Here is a 23,245-nt window from a genome sequence, read left to right as displayed (position 1 = left end):
GTAACAAATAGCACACTGATACAATGTATACACGCAGTGTGGCGGATACACGCAGTGTGGCGGATACACGCAGTGTGGCGGATACACACTTCCTATCACAGACAGTTCATTCCAGGCACAATTCACAGTTCTTTGCTGCACTCGCCCTCCTCTTGCCGAAGTAGAACTGTTGAGGCGCCAACCCCTCGTGGATCCCCCCGTGATCAAGAGAATAAAAGTGCGGCACTGCTAAATCCCATGCGCAGTGATTCCCTGCACATTCGCACCGCAGTCACTCGCTGTGCTGGCTGCTCTCCTCTGCACATCTGGGAGGCCAGGAGTGCCGCTGTGTCATAGCTAGGCAGGAAAAAACGGTGAAACGGTGCAACACTAAATCAGCATTTTCCCTATTGGTTGGATCTGTGCCTGACTCCCCTCCCCAGAGGAACTGAATTGCTAAAAAGAAAGGGGATAGAAAATTGCCCCAGGGGCCATGGAGACAACATGGACATCCGTCACCATAACAGGGGCCCCACAACGGCCTTATTATTTTTTTTGCATAAATTAGATCATGTACGGTAACGTCAGCAAGAAATCCATCAAGAGAAAAGAAAATATTTCCTAATTAATAAATGGGGCACGGCAGATTACAGGACAGATAATCGCCCCGCTAAGCGATAAACAGTGAGTGAATTATAGTTTTTTCACTGAACGGTCTCTTTATGGTGTGGAGTATAATGTATGCCGTCACGTGCGGTATGAACACAATGCAACTACTGTATTGTTCTTGCACAGAAAGCCAAAGAGTTTAATGAAATCCAATACCCTTCAGGCCAGGTGACGAAATCAGGCCTCAGCTCAGGTTCTTGGAGGAAGCAGAGGTGTTTGAAGCACAAGATACACCATACCGGGGAGCTTTATGGAAAGTGGTAATTGGTTTGCTGGGAGGTGACCTCATCACGTGGGCATTTAAGTCTCAACCACAAATCAATTTATCATTGTTCTGCGAGCCTATTATCATCATGTGGCGGTGGTTCTTCTTACAATGAAGGTCTTGAGGTATTGGAGGCGACTGTCAGGTCCTCTATCACAGAATTTCACTGGAGGGAAAGCTAAGGGCGCACGTCTATTTTTTGTAAAAAAAATTTTTTATACCTATAGATATAGAAACCAACGCTATTTCTTAGTAAAGGGCTGTGACATGTTGCACACTACAGATGTCTACAGGTCGCACAGTATTCAAGATACACCACAGTTAGCTGCAAGCGGTAACAGCCCTCGACACCCCCCTAATATTTCTGTCCGCTAATAGCAATTAATGAAAATGTATAAAGCTGGCGGTACACGAGACCGCTGATGGCTGTTGACCCCTCCATACATATAAGTGCTCAGCTCGACTCCATGGGGAGAGAGGAGAAAGCGGCCATCAGAAACCTCCTATCTCCCCAAAAACAAAACGATTGGGAGATGAAATTCCAAGTGCCTAAATTTATGATGTTGGGAGAGAGCGGGAGCCTCCATATAGCAGATGGTTGGCCAGTGCTGCTAATGTTGGACAGTTCAGCTAAATTTTATCTAATATGTTTGGGGCGAGTAAACTGCGCCAAATGTGCAGCATTTATATCTGTACTTACAGCAATGCAGCACTGAAGTGCAAGACTCTCTGTCCATCCTGGGTGACCCATATCTTGTTTTTCCTTTTCCTGGGAGCAAAAATTCAGTTTTGAGTCTAACCACTCTGTGCTTGTTTGCACCAGCCTTGACACCCCACACCCGCGTCAGGTGCTCAACTATTTCCCATTCCTAGCTACACTTTATCTGGCACATAATTAAAATGCAATCAAATACTTTACTTGCCCAAATCTTTATTTTGCTACCTAAAATTGAGAAAATATAAAAAATGGCAACAATGAAAAATTACACAAGTAAAAGTACACACCTCACCAAGGAATAATGTGGCAAGTTACTAAACTTACTGAGTGCACCTCAATTCTGGTGCGAACCGTGCACCACATTTATTTTGTTTAGACACTTTTTATGCCTTTTTCCATAAAGAGACTTAGCAGGTAAAAGGCATAACTTAGCAGTGAAGGTGCGTTGCAACACCGTGTACCAACATCACACCAGAACTGTGTCCTAAAATTTTGGTAAAAAGACATGTAACTAATCAGAGACTACACAGACTAAGGCCTCGTGCACATTACCGGATTTTCTTTCCAAGTGATATCTGATAAAACATCAGATCATACGTGGACCAGTATTATAATGGCGCAGTGCACATACGGTATTCGATTTTTATCATTGGACCGATTAAGTCCGGGGCAAAAAATTGCAGCATGCCCAAGTTTCATCTGATTATCGGATCGCACTCGGCCATTCCAGTCAATGAGTCCATGGAAAAAATCTGAGTGTAGTCTGATTTCTGCGCACTAAGAGAACGGACAAGATGGAGACATTTTTTCCTCCTTCGAGTAAATCGGATCACAATCGGATTACACTCTGATTAGATTTTGATTTACGTAAATGACCCGATTCTCTCGGATAAGAGAACGTATGCTCGTGTGACCCTAGCCTAAGGACGGGTCAAATTTATCAAGCAGCATGAGGGACTGTGAGAACTTTGGTTGAAGGATACACTGTCTAAAAATTAGATAGGATTAGTAAATCTGCTCCTAATTGTTAGTTAAACAGAAATATATTAATATATATAATCTATTTTTTTCAATATTGCCATTTATGTTTTTCAACAACCATAGAAGACTCTGTTGTCCAAATTTTTTTTATAAATATCTATGAAATAACACCTATTTTTAAAATTATTATTTCATACATTTTTATACATTTATTTAGTAAATCTCTAAAAATATTTGTAACATCCATATACTTACCAAAAATAACAAAAAGGATCAAAAATATGTAAATAAAAATGAATAAAAAAAAACTAAAGTTGACAAATGTATAGCAAATATATAACAATAAATGAATACATGAATCACAGATACAAATACAAGAAATATATATATATATTTAAAATGTAAATAATACAAGTGTAAACAACATCACATAAATGTAGCGAATTATAAAAAAATGCATAAAATATGCAAACCATGAAGAAAAGGCCAAGTGTTTGATGCACATTTGCAAACCCACACCCCTGATGTTCGGCCACATTACACAACATCAATCGCCCCGTCTACCCGCTCAATTCATTTGTCTTCTAGATTGACCATATCAGAGTGCTAATTGGAAGCGCTACCAATCCTGCTGATGTGAAAGGCTTTCAAACATCATCTAACAGGCGTCCTTTATCGGAAATATGAAGAGTGACTCTTTAATAGGGGAGGCTGGCAATGCTCCAAGCTCGGCAAGTGACTTGCACCCCTGGTGATAATGCAGGATATCAGCAAACAGAAAGCTAAACAGTCATTTTCTACCTCATCAGATAGTCGGATCAAAGCCGTTACTCAACCAGTCGAGACCCCCTCCCCCCACGCACGCACACCTGCTGGGAATACCTTAATGGTTTGCATTAGTTAGAAATGCTCAAAGATTAAACCCTTAAAAAAAAAGGACAAGATGTCATCTCTGCAAAGCATGAGTTTAGCTGACACATATTCAGAGGAAAGAGCGTAATTATAAGAGAGCCATTAGCACCGTGCACTAATTAATCTAGAAAACGCCTGTCAACAAGTCGCTCTTCAAGGATACTTCAACAGTCTCTTTGAAAACTAATGACAGATCGCAGATTTCTGCTATGTTAGCGCGATCTGCGCGGCTGACAATTTTTTTTTCCTGCTAATTATTCACTAACTGCACCTAATTTTTTAAGTTTTTCTTGGTCCTTTTCTAGCAGCAGTGACTCCATACCAAAAGTTTTAAACTTGCAAATATCTCTCAGCCGGATGATTCTTTCTCCCCATCAGGACTGGTGCAATTATTCATTTTTGCTCCTTCGTTATTTTTCTCCACTTCTTCCAAGGGCAATAATTTTTTTTTATTTTTTTTATTTCCATTGACATCGCCAGATGAGGGCTCAGATTTTTTTTTTGGGTGAGACAAGTGATGCTGTTCATATTATCGTACTGAGAAACTGGAAAAAAAATTCAAGTGGGATCAAAAGTAAAAAAAAAAAAAAAAAAAATATTTTTTCAGAGGTTTTATTATTATTAGATATTCACTGTATGATAAAAATGAGCTGGTAACAAGATTCAATTATGGTGCCACCAAACTTGTGTATTTACCAGAAGCAGCAAAAAAAATAAATTCTTAAGTTTTAAAATTTAAATTTTTTGCTTCTTTCGCCGTTTTCTGATACCCGTAACTAGGGGTGGGATTCAGCCGGTTCTCACCGGTTCGGTGTAACCGGTTGTTAAAAAAGCAGCCAGTTCCCCGAACCGGGGAGATCAAGAGCCGCGATCCGATACTTTGTTGCAGGAGGAGCAGAGGAGGACTCTTGCTCTGCTTCCTAGCCCCCCCGCCAGATACCGCGCACTGATACGTGCTCTGACTACTTGGACTGATCACACCCTGGCGGCCCCCGCACACTGATACCTGCGGCAGTGCAGTGCGGCTATTGGCGGGTAATTGGAGCTGGAGGAGCCACCACGTGCCGCTGCCCAGTGTGAGCTGAGCCTGCGCTGGACTCGTCTGTGGCCTGCCTGTGTGCCAGATCATCATTGTATCACCGGCCCGGTCACCAGTGCAGACCGTGCGGTGGTTTGCTGCCAGTGTGTGTGTGTGTGCACACAGTGGAGCAGGACAGGCGGTGCCAGGCCTGGGGCCCATCCAGGAGGCCTGGTCAACCGTGGAACTCACTTACTTTAGACGCAGCCTGTCACTGTGTACTGTACCACTCCAACACCAGGTCAGTATGTGCTGCCTATTGGGGACCTGTGCTCCCTATTAGGGACCTGTGTGCCTGCCTACTGGGGACCTGTGTGCCTGCCTACTGGGGACCTGTGTGCCTGCCTATTGGGGACCTGTGTGCCTGCCTATTGGGGACCTGTGTGCCTGCCTACTGGGGACCTGTGTGCCTGCCTATTGGGGACCTGTGTGCCTGCCTACTGGGGACCTGTGTGCCTGCCTACTGGGGACCTGTGTGCCTGCCTATTGGGGACCTGTGTGCCTGCCTATTGGGGACCTGTGCTGCCTATTGGAGACCCATGCTGCCTATTGGGGACATTTACTTGCCTACAGTATTATAGTATGGGATGTGACATCACCGCACAGTATACAGTATTATAGAATGTAATGTGACATCACCGGACAGTATACGGTATTATAGGATAAAATAAGATATTATAGGATAAAGGTGTGTGTAAATGGGTGTGGATTAAACTGGGTGTGGTTTTCCTACACACAAACAGAATCTGTTGTTAAAAATTTGAACCCCACTCCTGCCCGTAACTTTTTTTATTTTTTTGCTGTTGGAGCTGCGGCGAGAGCTTCTTTATGTTGCATGGCGAGCTGTCGTTTTCAATTATACCATTTTAGGGTACATACAATGGTTGGGCTACTTTTGATTGTATTTTTTAGGGCAGCTTGGTGACTGATAAACTACAATTCTGGCATTTCCTATTCTTTTCTCTCTTTGCAGCATTTACCATATAGGTTAATTTTATATTTTTACAGACAAGACTTTCATGGACATGGTGTTACCATATCTATTTATTTTAATGGGGGGAAAGAGGGGGCACTTTTAACAATTTTTTTTTTTACTTCAAACGCTTTAGTGAACTTGAACCTGTAATTGTAGTATTGCACAGGTACCAGGCTGCCATGGTGACTCATCAGTGCCCGCAATTGCATTGCAGGGTCTGATAAAGTTGATGTGCATGCATTGACATCCACTCAATTTAGATACCGCTAATCACTGAGGCTGTGCTCACAGCACCTCATTCTCCAATGCTTTTCAGGTGAGGGATATGGTTGTTTATTTATTTATTTTTTTTTACAGAGGACAAGGTCGTCATTGGAATGGGCGCAAAGTGAGTATATCTTTATTTTTAAATAAATTTGTAAAACAGGATGTGGATTTTTATTCTGGGTGGTTTTCATTTACCAGATAACTATAGGATTAGTAATGGATAGGTGTTTTATAGATGCCTCTCCATTACTAAACCATGGGCTTGATGTCACCGGACAATACAAAGGTGAAATCAACCCCATGAATATTACCCCAATTACCACCGTGACAGGGCAAATGGGAAGAACCAGGCAAAGCACCATAATTGGCACATCTAATAGATGTATCTTTTCTGATACGGCTGCAGGCAGCTATTCTTAGCCTGCAGGGGGGCCATGAGCCATGGCCCCTTACCAGCCTGAGAATACCAGACCCCAGCTGTCTGCTTTAGCTTGGCTGGTTGCCAAAAATTGAGGGGGACCCCAAGGCGTTTTTCAAAATTATTTACGTAATTAAAAAAAAAAAATGGGGACCCCTCTATTCTTGAGAACCAGCCATGATAAAGCTGACAGCTGAGTGTGGCAGCCCACAGCTGTCAGTTTTGCCATGCTAATTATCAAAAAGAGAACAGACCTCAAGTAATTTTTTTTAAATTATTTATTTAGCTACCTGCTCTCACTGTTATCAGCGAGAGCAGGCGTAGGCTGATAGGAGTAGTACTCACATTAGCCAATGCCTGTGACCGGGAGTGGTAATCTTGCCGCCGGTGTGCCTCGCGGTGTCATGCACATAACAGTGTGGGACGCACCCGATGTTTGGGGTGTTGAACCCGAACAATAACACAGACTTACTGGAGAAGTCAGTGTTCGGTGTTCGTGCTCCGAACAGTAGGTGTTCGGTATGGACCCCGAACTTTAATGTTCGGGTTCGCCCATGACTAGGTATTTGTACCTTAAAAACATTTTTTTTTTTAACATTCATACAGTGCCTACAAGTAGTATTCAACCCCCTGTAGATTTAGCAGGTTTACACATTCGGAATTAACTTGGCATTGTGACATTTGGACTGTAGATCAGCCTGGAAGTGTGAAATGCACTGCAGCAAAAAAGAATGTTATTTCTTTGTTTAATTTTTTTTTAAAATTGTGAAGTTTATTCAGAGGGTCATTTATTATTCAACCCCTCAAACCACCAGAATTCTGTTTGGTTCCCCTAAAGTATTAAGAAGTATTTCAGGCACAAAGAACAATGAACTTCACATGTTTGGATTAATTATCCCTTTTTCCAGCCTTTTCTGACTATTTAGACCCTCCCCAAACTTGTGAACAGCACTCATACATGGTCAACATGGGAAAGACAAAGGAGCATTCCAAGGCCATCAGAGACAAGATCGTGGAGGGTCACAAGGCTGGCAAGGGGTACAAAACCCTTTCCAAGGAGTTGGGCCTACCTGTCTCCACTGTTGGGAGCATCATCCGGAAGTGGAAGGCTTATGGAACTACTGTTAGCCTTCCACGGACAGCCTTTGAAAGTTTCCTCCCGTGCCGAGGCCAGGCTTGTCCGAAGAGTCAAGGCTAACCCAAGGACAACAAGGAAGGCGCTCCGGGAAGATCTCATGGCAGTGGAGACTTTGGTTTCAGTCAACACCATAAGTAACGTACTCCACCGCAATGGTCTCCGTTCCAGACGAGCCCGTAAGGTATCCTTTACTTTCAAAGCGTCATGTCAAGGCTCGTCTACAGTTTGCTCATGATCACTTGGAGGACTCTGAGACAGACTGGTTCAAGGTTCTCTGGTCTGATGAGACCAAGATCGAGATCTTTGGTGCCAACCACACACTTGACGTTTGGAGACTGGATGGCACTGCATACGACCCCAAGAATACCATCCCTACAGTCAAACATGGTGGTGGCAGCATCATGCTGTGGGGCTGTTTCTCAGCCAAGGGGCCTGGCCATCTGGTCCGCATCCATGGGAAGATGGATAGCACGGCCTACCTGGAGATTTTGGCCAAGAACCTCCGCTCCTCCATCAAGGATCTTAAGATGGGTCGTCATTTCATCTTCCAACAAGACAACGACCCAAAGCACACAGCCAAGAAAAAAAAGGCCTGGTTCAAGAGGCAAAAAATCAAGGTGTTGGAGTGGCCTAGTCAGTCTCCTGACCTTAACCCAATTGAAAACTTGTGGAAGGAGCTCAAGATTAAAGTCCACATGAGACACCCAAAGAACCTAGATAACTTGGAGAAGATCTGCATGGAGGAGTGGGCCAAGATAACTCCAGAGACCTGTGCCGGCCTGATCAGGTCTTATAAAAGACGATTATTAGCTGTAATTGCAAACAAGGGTTATTCCACAAAATATTAAACCTAGGGGCTGAATAATAATTGACCCACACTTGTATGTTTAAAATTTATTAAAATTTAACTGAGCAACATAACTTTTTGGTTTGTAAGATTTATGCATCTGTTAATAAATCCTGCTCTTGTGTGAAGGCTCTAACTTATTTGCATCTTATCAAACCTGCTAAATCTGCAGGGGGTTGAATACTACTTGTAGGCACTGTATATTCATGGGAATTTAAAAAAAAAAACAAAAAAAACAAGACTCCTACCTCTTGTTCTTTCTAGCAGCCACACGCTCATAGGCAGTAATAGACTAAATATGACTCATTGAATTATAAAGAACTTTTCTCAGTATTTGCTGATCTATTGAAAGAGCATTGAGCTGGGAAAAAAGGCGGTGAGCTGTGACATCTATTGTGAATGGTGGATCCTGTGTTATCAATCATTGTACAGGAGGAGGTGAGCTGTGATATCACCTATTGTGAATGGTGGATCCTGTGTCATCTACTGTATATGTGTTATCAGTCATTATACATGAGGAGGTGAGCTGTTACATCTATTCTAAATGGTGGATCCTGTGTTATCTACTGTATATAGAGGTGTTATCAGTCATTATACAGGAGGAGGTGAGCTGTGATGTCACCTATTGTGATTAGGGGATCCTGTGTCATCTATTGTATATGTGTTATCAGTCATTATACATGAGGAGGAAGTGAGCTGTGACATCATCTATTGTAAATGGTGGATCCTGTGTTATCTACTGTATATAGAGGTGTTATCCAGGGCCGCACCTATAATGAGGCGACTTGCACCAGCTGCTCAAGCGGCATGCAGCAGGGGGCGGCATTATGCGCTCCTCTACCCGCAGCAACTACAATTTAGCCTCTGCACGCTGATGCTGCGGTCGTGCAAGAGGCTGTAATTGATGTGGTCACAGGAGGGAAGGTGTCAGGGCCCCCTGATCATGTGACCCATGACTCCTCCCCTCCTGTGACCTCATCACAGGTAATGTGCGCATCATTCCTTGGTTTATGCAGGACTGTCTGTCATCGTGAGTGAGCTACTTGTGTGTATGAGCTGTGATACATGCGTGTGTGTGAGCTGTGTGTGAGTTGTGTGATACATGCGTGTGTGATACGTATAAGCTGTGTGTGAGCGTGAGCTGTGTGATACGTGTGTGTAAGTTTCTTGTGTGAGCGTGAGCTACTTGTGTGTGAGCTGTGTGTGTGATACGTGTGAGTGCTGTGTGTGCGATACGTGTGAGCTGTGTGTGTGATACGTGTGAGCGCTGTGTGTGCGATACGTGTGAGCTGTGTGTATGTGATACGTGTGAGCTAAAGCAAAAGTTGGCACAACCTGCCAGTGTTCTACGATTTGGGTGAGGACATTCATTGTATGTGGGCTGGTGAATTTTTTTTTTGTGTCAGGGCTGCTTTTTGGTCTCAGCCCGACCCTGTGTAAGGAGCATAGCCGCGTGTGTACGAGGTGTACAGAGCGGAGCCATGTGTGTGTGAGGTGTAAGGAGCAGAGCCGCGTGTGTACGAGGTGTATGTAGCGGAGCCATGCGTGTGTATGTAGCGGAGCCGTGCGTGTGTATGTAGCGGAGCCGTGCGTGTGTACGAGGTGCACGGAGCAGAGCCACACGTTTACGGAGCAGAGATGTGTACGGAGCTGAGCAGCGCATGTGCGAGGTGTAAGGAGCAGAGTCGCACATGTGTGATGTGTACGGAGCCGTGTGTGTGCGAGGTGTACGGAGCAGAACTGCAAGTGTACAAGGTGTATGGAGCAAAGCCGCATGTGTACAAGGTTTACGGAGTGGAGCCATTTGTGTACAAGGTTTACAGAGCGTGGCCACGTGTGTACAAGGTTTATGGAGTGGAGCCATGTGTGTCCTGAGTGGAGCCGTGTGTGTGCGAGGTGTACAGAGCAGAGCTGTGTGTGTGTGCGAGGCATAAAAAGCGGAACCGTGTGTTTATGATGTGTGCAGAGCCATACGTCTACAAGGTGTATGATGGGGAGCATTCATACCTCCCAGCGGGACAATCCCGATTTTGAGAGAGATTCTGTCCCACTGCCCCGGCTGGGAGCTTACTTTTCCCGCGGACACAGGAGTACACGGCGGACCTCGCGGAGTACTTTACAATTCGCACGTGACGTTCTACCGGAAGTGATGTGCTAGAAGCTGAACGGAAATTAGGTAATTTCTGGAGGAGATTGTGACGGAACCATGGATGAACTTCAGGGAATGTTTCAGATCCATCACTGTGTCCTCCTCCAACAGCGCGGACAGCAGGATCGCCTTGGACTCGGGGTTGCCGTCCATGTAAGCGGATCATGACATGTCCTGCATCAGGAGGCTCAGGTGGGCACTACAGTGGGAGCCGGGCTGCTATAGTATCTTTATAGAATCTTTCTCTCTCTGTTTCTTTATCTCTCTAATCTTTATTTTTTTTCTCTCTCTTGGTTCTTTCTTTCTCTATTTCTTTCCGTCTTTCTTTCTTTCCCCTCTTTCTTTCTCTCTTTGTTCTTTCTGTTTTTTTTCTCTCTCTGTTCTTTCTTTCATTTCCTCAGTACCAGTCAGTGTGCCCACAGTACCAGTAGAATAAGAGGGGTAGGAAACTAGGTGGCACTGGTCATATTGAGCCTCTCATACTTTTTACTGGTGTATAATCATATGCCCTCAGCACCCCCATAAAGTGGGACAGCCCCAGACAACAGAGTACAAACAAATCACTATTACTATCAGTCCAAGTGGACAATTATATACGTAAAGTTAATGATGTCCCTGTGCCAAGCAGTGCGGAGGATCAGAATACACTGAGGAGACCAGAGCAGCGGGGTTTGGGGAGAAGAATTATATGGGGCCCATTATACTGTATGAAGTAATATATGGTGCACACTATACTGTATGCAGTAATCTATGGTGCATATTATACTGTATGCAGTAATATATGGTGCCCATTATACTGTATGAAGTAATATATGGGGCCCATTATACTGTATGGAGCATTATATGGGGCCCATTATACTGTACGAAGTAATATATGGGGCCCATTATGCTGTATGGAGCATTATATGGGGCTCATTATACTGTACGAAGTAATATATGGGGCACATAATACTGTATGGAGCATTATGTGGGGATAGGGGATGACTTTCTGTTTGTTGTGGATCTGACCGCTGGGACCCCCATGATCCTGGGAAACATAGCTTTGAAGAGCACCATGTAAATGGAGCTGTGGTCAGTCATACGCACTGTGGTGCCATTCACATGTGGCTCTTCAAATAACTTAAAGAGAGTGATGAGGGGACAACAAAGTATAGCAAAATTTCACTGATCGGGGTGAGGAGTGTTATAGTTTGTGGGCTGGTGGGATTTGTGTGGCAGGGCTGCGTTTTTGTCCCAGTCTGCCCCTGTGCCAGGCCTACCATTGCCATTAATGACCCTTGTTCTGGATATTTCTGTGGTGTTCTTCTATGTGCGTGTGATGCCGCTGACATCCTTGTGTTTGGACACCTTTTTTTTCTATTTATCTAAATCAAAATTGTGAGGAAAGTATGGTTGTAGATGATGAGGAAAAAGCTAATATATTAAACACCTTCTTCTCCACGGTATTCACGGTGGAAAATGAAATGCTAGGTAAAATGCCGAGAGACAAAGAAAACCCTATATTAAGGGTCACCAATCTAACCCAAGAAGAGGTGCAAAACCGGCTAAATAAGATTAAAATAGATAAATCTCCGGGTCCGGATGGCATACACCCACGAGTACTAAGAGAACTAAGTAATGTAATAGACAAACCATTATTTCTTATATTTAGAGACTCTATAGCGACGGGGTCTGTTCCACAGGACTGGCGCATAGCAAATGTGGTACCAATATTCAAAAAGGGCTCTAAAAGTGAACCTGGAAATTATAGGCCAGTAAGTCTAACCTCTATTGTTGGTAAAATACTTGAAGGGTTTCTGAGGGATGTTATTCTGGATTATCTCAATGAGAATAACTGTTTAACGCCATATCAGCATGGGTTTATGAGGAATCGCTCCTGTCAAACCAATCTAATCAGTTTTTATGAAGAGGTAAGCTATAGACTGGACTAAGTGAGTCATTGGATGTGGTATATCTTGATTTTTCCAAAGCGTTTGATACCGTGCCACACAAGAGGTTGGTGCACAAAATGAGAATGCCGGGTCTGGGGGAAAATGTGTGTAAATGGGTAAGTAACTGGCTTAGTGATAGAAAGCAGAGGGGGGTTATGAATGGTATATTCTCTAACTGGGTCGCTGTGACCAGTGGGGACCGCAGGTGTCGGTGTTGGGACCTCTTCTCTTCAACATATTTATTAACGATCTAGTAGAAGGTTTGCACAGTAAAATATTGATATTTGCAGATGATACAAAACTATGTAAAGCAGTCAATACAAGAGAAGATAGTATTCTGCTACAGATGGATCTGGATCAGTTGGGAACTTGGGCCGAAAGGTGACAGATGCAGTTTAACAATGATAAATGTAAGGTTATACACATGGGAAGAAGGAATCAATATCACCATTACACACTGAACGGGAAACCACTGGGTAAATCTGACATGGAGAAGGACTTGGGGATCCTAGCTAATGATAAACTTACCTGGAGCAGCCAGTGCCAGGCAGCGGCTGCCAAGGCAAACAGTATCATGGGGTGCATTAAAAGAGGTCTGGATACACATGATGAGAGCATTATACTGCCTCTGTACAAATCCCTGGTTAGACCGCACATGGAGGACTGTGTACAGTTTTGGGCACCGGTGCTCAGGAAGGATATAATGGAACTAGAGCGGATACAAAGGAGGGCAACAAAATTAATAAAGGGGATGGGGGAACTACAATACCCAGAGAGTGAGGGGCGATCTAATAACCATGTATAAGTATATAAGGGGACAATACAAATATCTCTCCGAGGATCTGTTTATACCAAGGAAGGTGACGGTCACAAGGAGGCATTCTCTGCGACTGGAGGAGAGAAGGTTTTTCCACCAACATAGAAGAGGATTCTTTACTGTTAGGGCAGTGAGAATCTGGAATTCCCTGCCTGAGGAGGTGGTGATGGCGAACTCAGTCGAAGGGTTCAAGAGAGGCCTGGATGTCTTCCTGGAGCATAACAATATTGTATCTTACAGTGATTGTTAGGTTCTTTAGAAGGACGTAGATCTGGGGATTTATTCTGACAGAATTTTATAGTCTGAACTGGATGGACAAATGTCTATTTTCGGCCTTACTAACTATGTTACTATGTAAAATGTCCACTACTATACTCAGTTTTACAGGATAAATATGAGAATTTACTTTGTGTGTGTGTGTGTGTGTGGGGCGTCATTTTGCTGTTCGCCTCAGGCAGCAGAGGCTAGGTTCACCCCTGGTGTCATCAGTCTTTGTACAGGAGGAGGAGGTGAGCTGTGACATCACCTATTGTGAATGGTGAATCCTGTGTTATCTACTGTATATAGAGGTGTTATCAGTCATTGTAAAGGAGGAGGTGAGCTGTGACATCGCCTACTCTGAATGGTGGATCCTGTATTATCTACAGTATATAAAGATGCTATCAATCATTGTAATTCTGTCTGTGACAATAATGAGACGTAAAAGTAATTTGAACACAACAGCTTAAGTAGTATTAGGCCTTGTGGCCAGTATGAAAATTGAAAGATTTCTAATTTTTTTTGTTACATTTAGCCTCCACTATTCAGAAATCAAGGTAGAGCTGGGAACTAGCATTGACATACCATTATAGTTTTGTTGTGGGCCCCTCTGTGTCCCTCTCGATGCTGTAGGATACATGAACACCTAGAAGTTAATTTCCCTTATGATGATAGGATGAGATAACCCCAAGTACTGTACATACATTTGTCTTGTGCACATTAAGCACCACTCTGCTCTTATCCCTTCATTGCTGCAGATCTTTAACTTGCCTACTCCTCCTTTATCTCGAGTTCAGTCTTCAGGAGCGCACTGCTCCTTGGCCACCTGCTTCTTGCATGCAGTAGGGCTGATTGGTTTCTAGAGATTGACAGTTCGGCATGGTCACACAGCTTGTCCCAACAGTGCGCTCCAGTATGCTGCAAGCAAAGACAGCTCGGCCTCCGCAGCACCACAAGAGCGCACGGACACTGAAGAGCTTGAATTGAAGGCTCTAAAGCAATGATCTTGCAAGTGCGTGCTCCTTACCTAGGAAACAGGCCACTACCAGGCCACTACTGATACTCTGCAGCAGTGGCCAATAACCCAGGCCAACATATAGTGCACTGTAGAATTAAAAATCCTTCCGTTTTTGATAATGGAGAGGATTTGTCATAAGAGGCAAATTGCTCGTTTTTCCAAGCACGTTGCAATTTTACTTATTTAACAAGATGAGACATCCCCTTTAAATAAAAAAATCATCTCTACTTTACTTCCCACTGCTCGTCACTAACCTATGATCTGTACCCTATCCCATCCTCATGATCGCACATCTCTACTCTCCCTTCAATTTGTGGTCATTCTGTATTGCCAATCGCGTCCGATCTCTACTCCTAATCACTGCTGATATATACTCGTCTCTGAAATGCCACAAATCTGTACTCTCCATTATCAAAGGCTGACTTGTACTCCTCTGAATAGCAGCCAATTTGCACCTACCTTAATTGGTGCTGAACTGTAATCTCCCCTCTTGATCACTGCTGATCTGAACACAGCCATCTTAATTGGAGCTGATCTGCACCCTGTCCCCTTTAATCACCGCTGATCTCTACTGCCTTTTAATTACCGATGGCCCAAGCTCTCCCCTTAATCACAACTGAGCTGAACTCCAACCCCTTATTCATTGCTAGTCTGCATCCCCATAATCATCATCACAGATGATCTGTACCCCCCTCTTACTTCCTGCTGATCTGTACTCCCTCCTCCTGATTGCCGCTGATCGGTACTGCCTCTTAACCGCTGCTGATCTCTACCTCCTCCTCTTAATCGCCGCTAAGCTGCACTCCCCCGCACAATCGCCACTGATCGGTTCTTCTTCTCCTCCATAAATACATTTGCCTGTAAAATGAACGTTCCGTGGACTTAACATATCTGCGATGAACATGTTAACACTGTTCCTGGTCTGTGCAGCGGGAAATTCCAAATTAACTCGGCGTGACGCCCCTGGCATCTATCTAAGTGCAAATTATGATTGCAATAGAGCTTTCATTTATACTTGTGCTTAGTAATTATTGAGCGGCTCCACAAAGGGAGGGCGACTTCTCATTGGTCCGGCGAACACAACCCCAGCGTGGGGCGACATGGTTAATTTAAAATACCATGAACCTAAGCTCTTCATTACGGGGAAACGGACAGAGCAATCTCCTGTTTAAATATTTCCTCATCTCGGCTGCGGTCCCCTCCTCTGTACAGAGGCGGCTGCGCTGTAATTACACGCTTTCCGCCTTTAATTGCGCGCTTTTCCGTGCACCTTCACAGTAACAGTTAGCAGAGTCGGGCGAAGACAATCAATTAAAAGAAAAAACAAAAAAACGCTGGCTTATTATTTTAGGATTTCTTTAGAAAAGTTGCCCGTTCCCGGCGGCCGATCTCCAGCCGTTTTATTGTACAGTACCGGGATTATGTGATGAAACAACCCAAGATCACAGCGACGCTCGAGGACGGGCTATTGAGTGCACAAAACCCCTATTATGTAGAGCGTTTTATAAACACGGCAAGAATTAGCCAACACATACTCTCATTAATGACCCTCGGCTCTCCGGGTAATTATATGGGTTGACCGTGTTATTTATTAAGTGTCCGGTAAAAACGGAGGACAAATGCCAAAACAAGTGCCAGGTATAACGAGACACGACGCCCATAGATGTCACTGTGCACTAAAGAGACGTCAGCGCTGCCTAGAAACAGGGCTCGGTATCAGGAGATAGGAGGGTATATACAGTACGTGGTGAGACACCCTATAGATGATAGACAGACGACATTATTACAGAGCCAGCCACAATACCGCTCCTACGATACGCCCAGAACTAGAGCCACAGTACCCTTACAACAGATCAGGTTATAATGCCACCAAAAGAGTATTGCCCGCAGTATCCCAAGACCAATACCGGAAACACTATTCCTATAAATTGACCATCAGCCCCATAATACCACCCAGCACAGTGACTTGTAACAGGACCACCGCAATCCCCCTATTACAATACTACCATATCAGCAGCCAGGGGACCCTTGGAAATATCCAAGTCAGTGTGTCATGATAAAAGAGTACCCGAATCAACCACATTACTCCTATAACATGCCCTGCAACGGTGCCCCATAATAGTGACAACCACAATGTCTTTAGGACAATACCTGCAGAACTGTACAAACCTCAAAACTCCCAAACCAGGACCAGCCAAAGCGCCTCATAATACCGATACCCAGCGTGACCTTGTATCACTGCCAGCTTCAGTACTCCATAACAATACCCTAGAACAGTGCTGCTAACAAAGCGTTTATACTGGAGTACTCTCAAAAAAGCCAAAGCAACAAAACCCCTTTAAAAGTGTCAGTAAAAGTGTTCCATCACAGTACCCGACACAGTAAACCTATATCTGCCTCCTACATGTGGTAGAATGCAGCTCTTGCAGAAACTCGTTATAAGAAGTTACATTATGTCTAATACTCTGGTCACTCTCAGAATTCTGCTTACCGTTACTACTAGAAATTCATCAGCTCTGCACTATCAGACTTACTCGAAAGCTTAGCTGTGATTGCAGGATGCATTTATGTGCCGCGTTACTCAGACTGCTGTACGTTGCCAGCTAACACGTCATTTTACAACGCGTCACAAGACTGTATGTTGAGGAAGTGTCAGCAGGGACATGCGATGTCCAGCTGGAGGCGCAGCTATAGGACATGCAGGGGGGTGGCAGCTGCATCAGAGTCCAGGTGCCTAAGGGTCTGTGCACACGGTGCGGATTCTGCTGCGGATCTGCAGCAGAACTGCAGGTGATGTACAGTACCATTATAGCGTATGTAAAAAAAAAAAAAAAACCCGCTGTGCACACGCTGCGGATTTTTCAGCGCGGTTTTTGTGCGGAAAAAAAAAGCAGCATGTCAATTCTTTTGTGCGGTTTTGCTGTAGTTTTCCACCTGCTCCATTCTACAAAACCGCAGTGGAAAACTGCACAAAAACGGCAGTAAAACCGCACAAAAAAAAAGGAAGAAATCCACAGGAAAAATGCAGGTCATGTGACCTGCGGATTTAGTAAAATCCGCGGGAGGATCCGCACCGTGTGCACATAGCCTAAGAGTTCCCAATGGACCATAAGAGATCTAATTTTGCATAGGGGCCAAGAAGTTTTAAGTTAAGTCTCTGTTTCTTGCAATCTATGGTTTAAAGGGAAACGGAAATTTCAGTTATTTTATGGGTCATATCTACATATTCAGAACTGCATTTAAATCGAAGATTCACTTGCAGCAAAAGTTACTTGGCAACTAAAGAACTTTTATGGTATCGGGAATCTGCTTCACTTCTCTTACCAACATACTCTTAATTATTAAGAAAGTTAATATCAGGATCAGTGCAGGATAAGTAATGTAATGTACAGTTGTGTGAAAAAGTGTTTGCCCCCTTCCTGATTTCCTATTCTTTTGCATGTTTGTCGCACTTAAATGTTTCAGATCACCAGACAAATATAAATATTAGACAAAGATAACACAGGAAATAACAAAATGCAGTTTTTACATGAAGGTCTTTATTATGAAGGCAAAAAGAAATACAAACCTACAGGGCTCTGTGTGAAAAACTTATTGCCTCCTCCACTCTTAAAACATAAAGTAACTGTGGTTTATCACATCTTTGGGAATCTGAGTTCACAATCCCTAGCCACACCCGGGTCTGATTACTGTCACACCTGTTCTCAATCAAGAAATCACTTAAGTAGGATCTGCCTGACAAAGTGAGGTAGACCATAGTATCCAATAAAATTCTGGAACAAATGGGAAACAAAGTAATTGTCTATCAGTCTGGAAAAGGTTATAAAGTTATTTTTAAAGCTTTGGAATGCAGTGAACCACAGTGAGAGCCATTATCCACAAATGGCAAAAACATGCAATAGAAATTAACTTTCCCTGGAGGGGCCAGACAACCAAAATTACCCCAAGAGCGCAGTGACAACTCATCCAAGAGGTCAAAAAAGAACCCACAACAACATCCAAAGGACTGCAGACCTCACTTGTGTCAGTTAAAGGTCAGTGTTCATGATTCCATCACAAGAAAAAGACTGGGCAAAAATGGCCTGCATGGCAGAGTTCCAAAACGAAAGCCACTGCTAAGCAATAAGAACGTAAAGGCCAGTCTCAGTTTTGACAGAAAACACCTTAGTATTCTCCCAAACGTCTTGGGGATCATCGTGGACTGTTGAGACAAAAGTTGAACTTTTTGGAAGGTGTATGTCCCATTACATCTGGCGTAGAAGTAACACAGCATTTCAGAAAAGGAACATCATGCCAACAGTAAAAATGTGGTCGAAGTGTGATGGTCTGGGCCTATTTTGCTGCTTCAGGACCTGGAAAATTGTTGTGATAAATTGAACCATGAATTATGCGGTTTACCAAAAAATCCTGAAGAAGAATGTTCAGCCATCTGTTCATGACCTCAAGCTGATGCGCACTTGGGTTATGCGGCAGGTCAATGATAAAACACCAGCAAGTCCACCTCTGAATGGCTTAAGAAAAACAAAATCACGACTTTGGAGTGGCATAGTCAAAGTCCTGACAGTAATCTGATTGAGATGATGTGGCATGACCTTAAAATGGCGGTTCATGCTTGGAAACCCTCAAATGTGACTGATTTACTACAATTCTGTAAAGAGGAGTGGAGCAAAATTCCTCCAGAGCTTTGTAAAAGACTCATTGTCAGTTATCGCAAACGCTTGATTGCAGCTGTTGCTGCTAAGAGCAGCCCAACCAGTTATTAGGTTTAGTGGACAAACACTTTTTCCCACAGGGCATAGGTTTGGATTTCTATTTCCTTTAATAATAAAGACCTTCAAATAAAAACTGCATTGTGTGTTTACTTGTGTTATCTTTGTCTAATATTTACATTTGTTTGGTGATCTGAAACATTTAAGTGTGACAAACATGCAAAAGAAGAGGAAATCAGGAAGGGGGCAAACACTTTCACACATCTGTATGTACACAATAACTGCACCAGCAAAATAGTGAGTGCAGCTCTGGAGTATAATACAGGATGTAACTCAGGATCAGTAAAGGATCAGTGATATAATGTATGTACACAGTGACTGCACCAGCAGAATAGTGAGTGCAGCTCTGGAGTATAATACAGGATGTAACTCAGGATCAGTAATGTAATGTATGCACACAGTGACTGCCCCAGCAGAATAGTGAGTGCAGCTCTGGGGTATAATACAGGATGTAACTCAGGATCAGTAATGTATGTATACAGTGACTGCACCAGCAGAATAGTGAGTGAGGCTCTGGAGTATAATACAGGATACAATTCAGGATCGGTACAAATACTGATAGGTATACTGTAAAAAGCTACATATTTTGCTTCAAGCGAAAATCTTGGTGCTAAGTCTTAAAAAGTAAGCAGAGTGATGTCAATGAAGCAAGCCTCGCGGATTCCGGTCAGAAGGCTCAGAAGTGGGTGAGATGTTTGGCGCTTCGGGCAGACTGTGACACCTATGGTATAGTGCAGCTCTGTGTTCCCTGGGCTGACAGGAGACTTATACAAGGGATGGCGGTTTTACTAGCTCATAAACCAGGCTGCTTACTGACACAAAACATGCCCAATAATTATTCTGTGTTTTAGGGTTGCATGAAATCTACTCTGTAGATAAGAAATGATGACGGGGCCTGGGGAAAAATGCCATTAAAATACTATATAATACACTTGTACAAGAAATCTAGTTTAAACAAGGGGAGAGGACTGCACTGAGGGTATACATGAACGTATCGGGAATGTAGTGGGGATCAATTAAGTGGCATCATACGTTATAGATTAAGATACATTGGATCAGTATGAAGTATCACACAGGGTTGACTTAGATACACTAGATCAGCGGATACTATCACGCATGGTAGATTTAGAAATCATTGAAGTAGATACAGTCGCTCAGCTGACAATATCACACGATAGGATTAGATACACAGCTCAGCAGACAGTATCACACAGGATAGGATTAGATACACGGCTAAGCAGACAGTATCACACAGGATAGGATTAGATACACTGCTCAGCAGTCAGTATCACACAGGATAGGATTAGATACACGGCTAAGCAGACAGTATCACACAGGATAGGATTAGATACACAGCTCAGCAGTCAGTATCACACAGGATAGGATTAGATACACTGCTCAGCAGTCAGTATCACACAGGATAGGATTAGATACACAGCTCAGCAGTCAGTATCACACAGGATAGGATTAGATACATGGCTCAGCAGTCAGTATCAAACAGGATAGGATTATTAGATACAGCGGATCAGCAGACAGTATCACACAGGATAGGATTAGATACACGGCTCAGCAGACAGTGTCACAAAGGATAGGATTAGATACACGGCTCAGCATACAGGATAGGATTAGATACACAGCTCAGCAGTCAGTATCACACAGGATAGGATTAGATCCGACGGCTCAGCAGACAGTATCACACAGGATAGGATTACATACACGGCTCAGCATACAGGATAGGATTAGATACACAGCTCAGCAGTCAGTATCACACAGGATAGGATTAGATACAGCGGATCAGCAGACAGTATCACACAGGATAGGATTCGATACACGGCTCAGCAGTCAGTATCACACAGGATAGGATTAGATACACGGCTCAGCATACAGGATAGGATTAGATACAGCGGATCAGCTGACAGTATCACACAGGATAGGATTAGATACACGGCTCAGCAGTCAGTATCACACAGGATAGGATTAGATACACGGCTCAGCATACAGGATAGGATTAGATACAGAGGCTCAGCTGACAGTATCACACAGGATAGGATTAGATACACGGCTCAGCATACAGGATAGGATTAGATACAGCGGATCAGCTGACAGTATCACACAGGATAGGATTAGATACAGCCGTTCAGCAGACAGTATCACACAGAATAGGATTAGATACACAGGTCAACAGTCAGTATCACAGGATAGGATTAGATACAGCGGTTCAGCAGACAGTATCACACAGGATAGGATTAGATACAGCGGCTCAACAGACATTATCTCAGGCTCAGATATACCAGTTTAGTCGTTAGTATGACTCATGATACGTTTGATATGCTTAGATACACAGATCAACAGACTGTTAATGAAAAATATTGTGCTGGACTTTTTCTCTGTATCAGTATCTCATATGATAAGCTTAGATAATCAGCTCTTTAGCACAGTATCACGCATGGAAAGCATGTATTTGGAAGTCGCCTTGCTACACTTGTAAGGAGAGCTTTAAACTAGAACAACATGGGAAGGGAAGCAAAAGACCAGAAAAAGCCATACACCTGACAAATGCTATTGAGAACTCTGCTATTAGAAGTGGAAAGGAAGAACAAAGACAAAAGAATCTAATTAATAAAAATATTGGAGAAAGAGAAACCAATCACAAACTAAAATGTTTCTATACTAATGCACAAAGCATGCGCAACAAACAAGGAGAATTGGAACTACTAACACAGGAAAAGAAATATGATGTCATTGGAATCACTGAAACTTGGTGGGACAATACACATGATTGGAATACAAGGCTAGAAGGATACAACTTATTTGCAAGAAACAGACTTGATAAACGAGGAGGAGGCGTCGCATTGTATGTTAGAAACGCGTATATCTGCACAGAGATTGAAGCTTCAGAGACTGGGAGTTCTGTGGAAACTGTTTGGGTAAGAATACAAGGACAGAACAATGGAAAGGACACCATTGTAGGCATTTACTACAGGCCGCCTGTGCAAGCTGAAGATATGGATGAACTCTTTATGCATCAAATGGCCAAGTTCTCCAAAAAATATGACATAGTTGTCATGGGAGATTTCAACTATCCAGACATTTGTTGGGAATCTCTCTCAGGCAAAACTAACAGGTCAAGGAAATTCTTATCCTCTCTTGCTGACAACTTTATCTTCCAAAAGGTAGGGGAGAAAACAAGGGGAACTGCTACCTTGGATCTAATCCTTATAAACAGGGAGGAAATGGTTGAGGAGGTAAAAGTGGCTGGGACCCTAGGAGGTAGTGACCATGCTATTTTAGAATTTTGGATAACTAGAGGAGGAAGACCTGTGAAGACTCAGACGTCAAGGTTAGATTTCAGAAAGGCAGATTTTAAGGGATTCAGAAAGAGAATTGGAGGGATCCAATGGCTGGATATCCTTAAAGACAAAAATGTCCAGGAAGGATGGGAAATCTTGAAAAATGAAATTCTCAAAGCACAGTTGTTAACAATTCCGAAAAGAGGGAAGAATAGGAAGCATTTAAGGAAACCAGGATGGATGAACACAGAACTTAAGCACATGCTAAAAAGGAAGAAAGAAATGTTTATAAAATGGAAAGAGGGAGGCATATCTAAAGAAGAATATAATGCTGTTTGCAGAACCTGCAGGACACAAATCAGATTATCTAAAGCTGAAAATGAATTGAGGCTTGCAAGAGATGTCAAAAGCAATAATAAAGGATTTTGGGGATATGTCAAAAGTAAAAGAAAAGTCAAAGATGCTATAGGATTTTTACAGGATGAAAATGATGAAATGGTAAGACAGGATGTTGAGAAGGCTGAACTTTTATATTCCTATTTTGCATCTGTTTTCTCTCAGAAAGGAAATGTAACATCAACTGTTATTCACTGTCCTATTAAGGGAATAGAAGAATCCAGGATATCTATAAACAGAAAGATAGTGAGGAAACACTTAGCTAACCTAAATGAATTCAAGTCTCCAGGACCAGATGAATTACACCCCAGAGTACTGAAGGAGATAGCAGAAGAAATTTTTGAACCCCTCTCCATAATCTTTGGAAAT

General features: G+C 43.2%; 2 protein-coding genes across 23 annotated transcripts in view; one reads left to right on the top strand and one right to left on the bottom strand.

The window, feature by feature from the left end:
* NFIA (nuclear factor I A) overlaps nt 1-23,245 on the bottom strand; it is a 507,433-nt gene that overhangs the window by 51,897 nt on the left and 432,291 nt on the right. For 11 of the 21 annotated variants that reach the window (XM_073544603.1, XM_073544611.1, XM_073544610.1 and 8 more), the window contains one exon: nt 1,614-1,682. The exons of the other annotated variants lie outside the window; for them this stretch is intronic. In XM_073544603.1, coding sequence (XP_073400704.1) covers nt 1,614-1,682 — 69 coding nt within the window. The remainder of the gene's footprint in view (nt 1-1,613; nt 1,683-23,245) is intronic. 21 annotated transcript variants of the gene reach the window in all.
* The window catches only part of TM2D1 (TM2 domain containing 1), a 201,435-nt gene that overhangs the window by 169,342 nt on the left and 8,848 nt on the right, over nt 1-23,245 (top strand). For both annotated transcript variants that reach the window (XM_073544623.1, XM_073544624.1), the window contains exon 7: nt 5,936-5,966. The gene's annotated coding sequence lies outside the window, so the exon portion shown is untranslated. The remainder of the gene's footprint in view (nt 1-5,935; nt 5,967-23,245) is intronic.

Source organism: Dendrobates tinctorius, unplaced genomic scaffold (genome assembly GCF_039654945.1).
Source record: "Dendrobates tinctorius isolate UK_male_01 unplaced genomic scaffold, ASM3965494v1 ptg000138l, whole genome shotgun sequence".
NCBI lineage: Eukaryota > Metazoa > Chordata > Amphibia > Anura > Dendrobatidae > Dendrobates > Dendrobates tinctorius.
The sequence above is the reverse complement of the archived record's forward strand: the minus strand, read 5'-3'. Positions and strand labels throughout refer to the sequence as shown.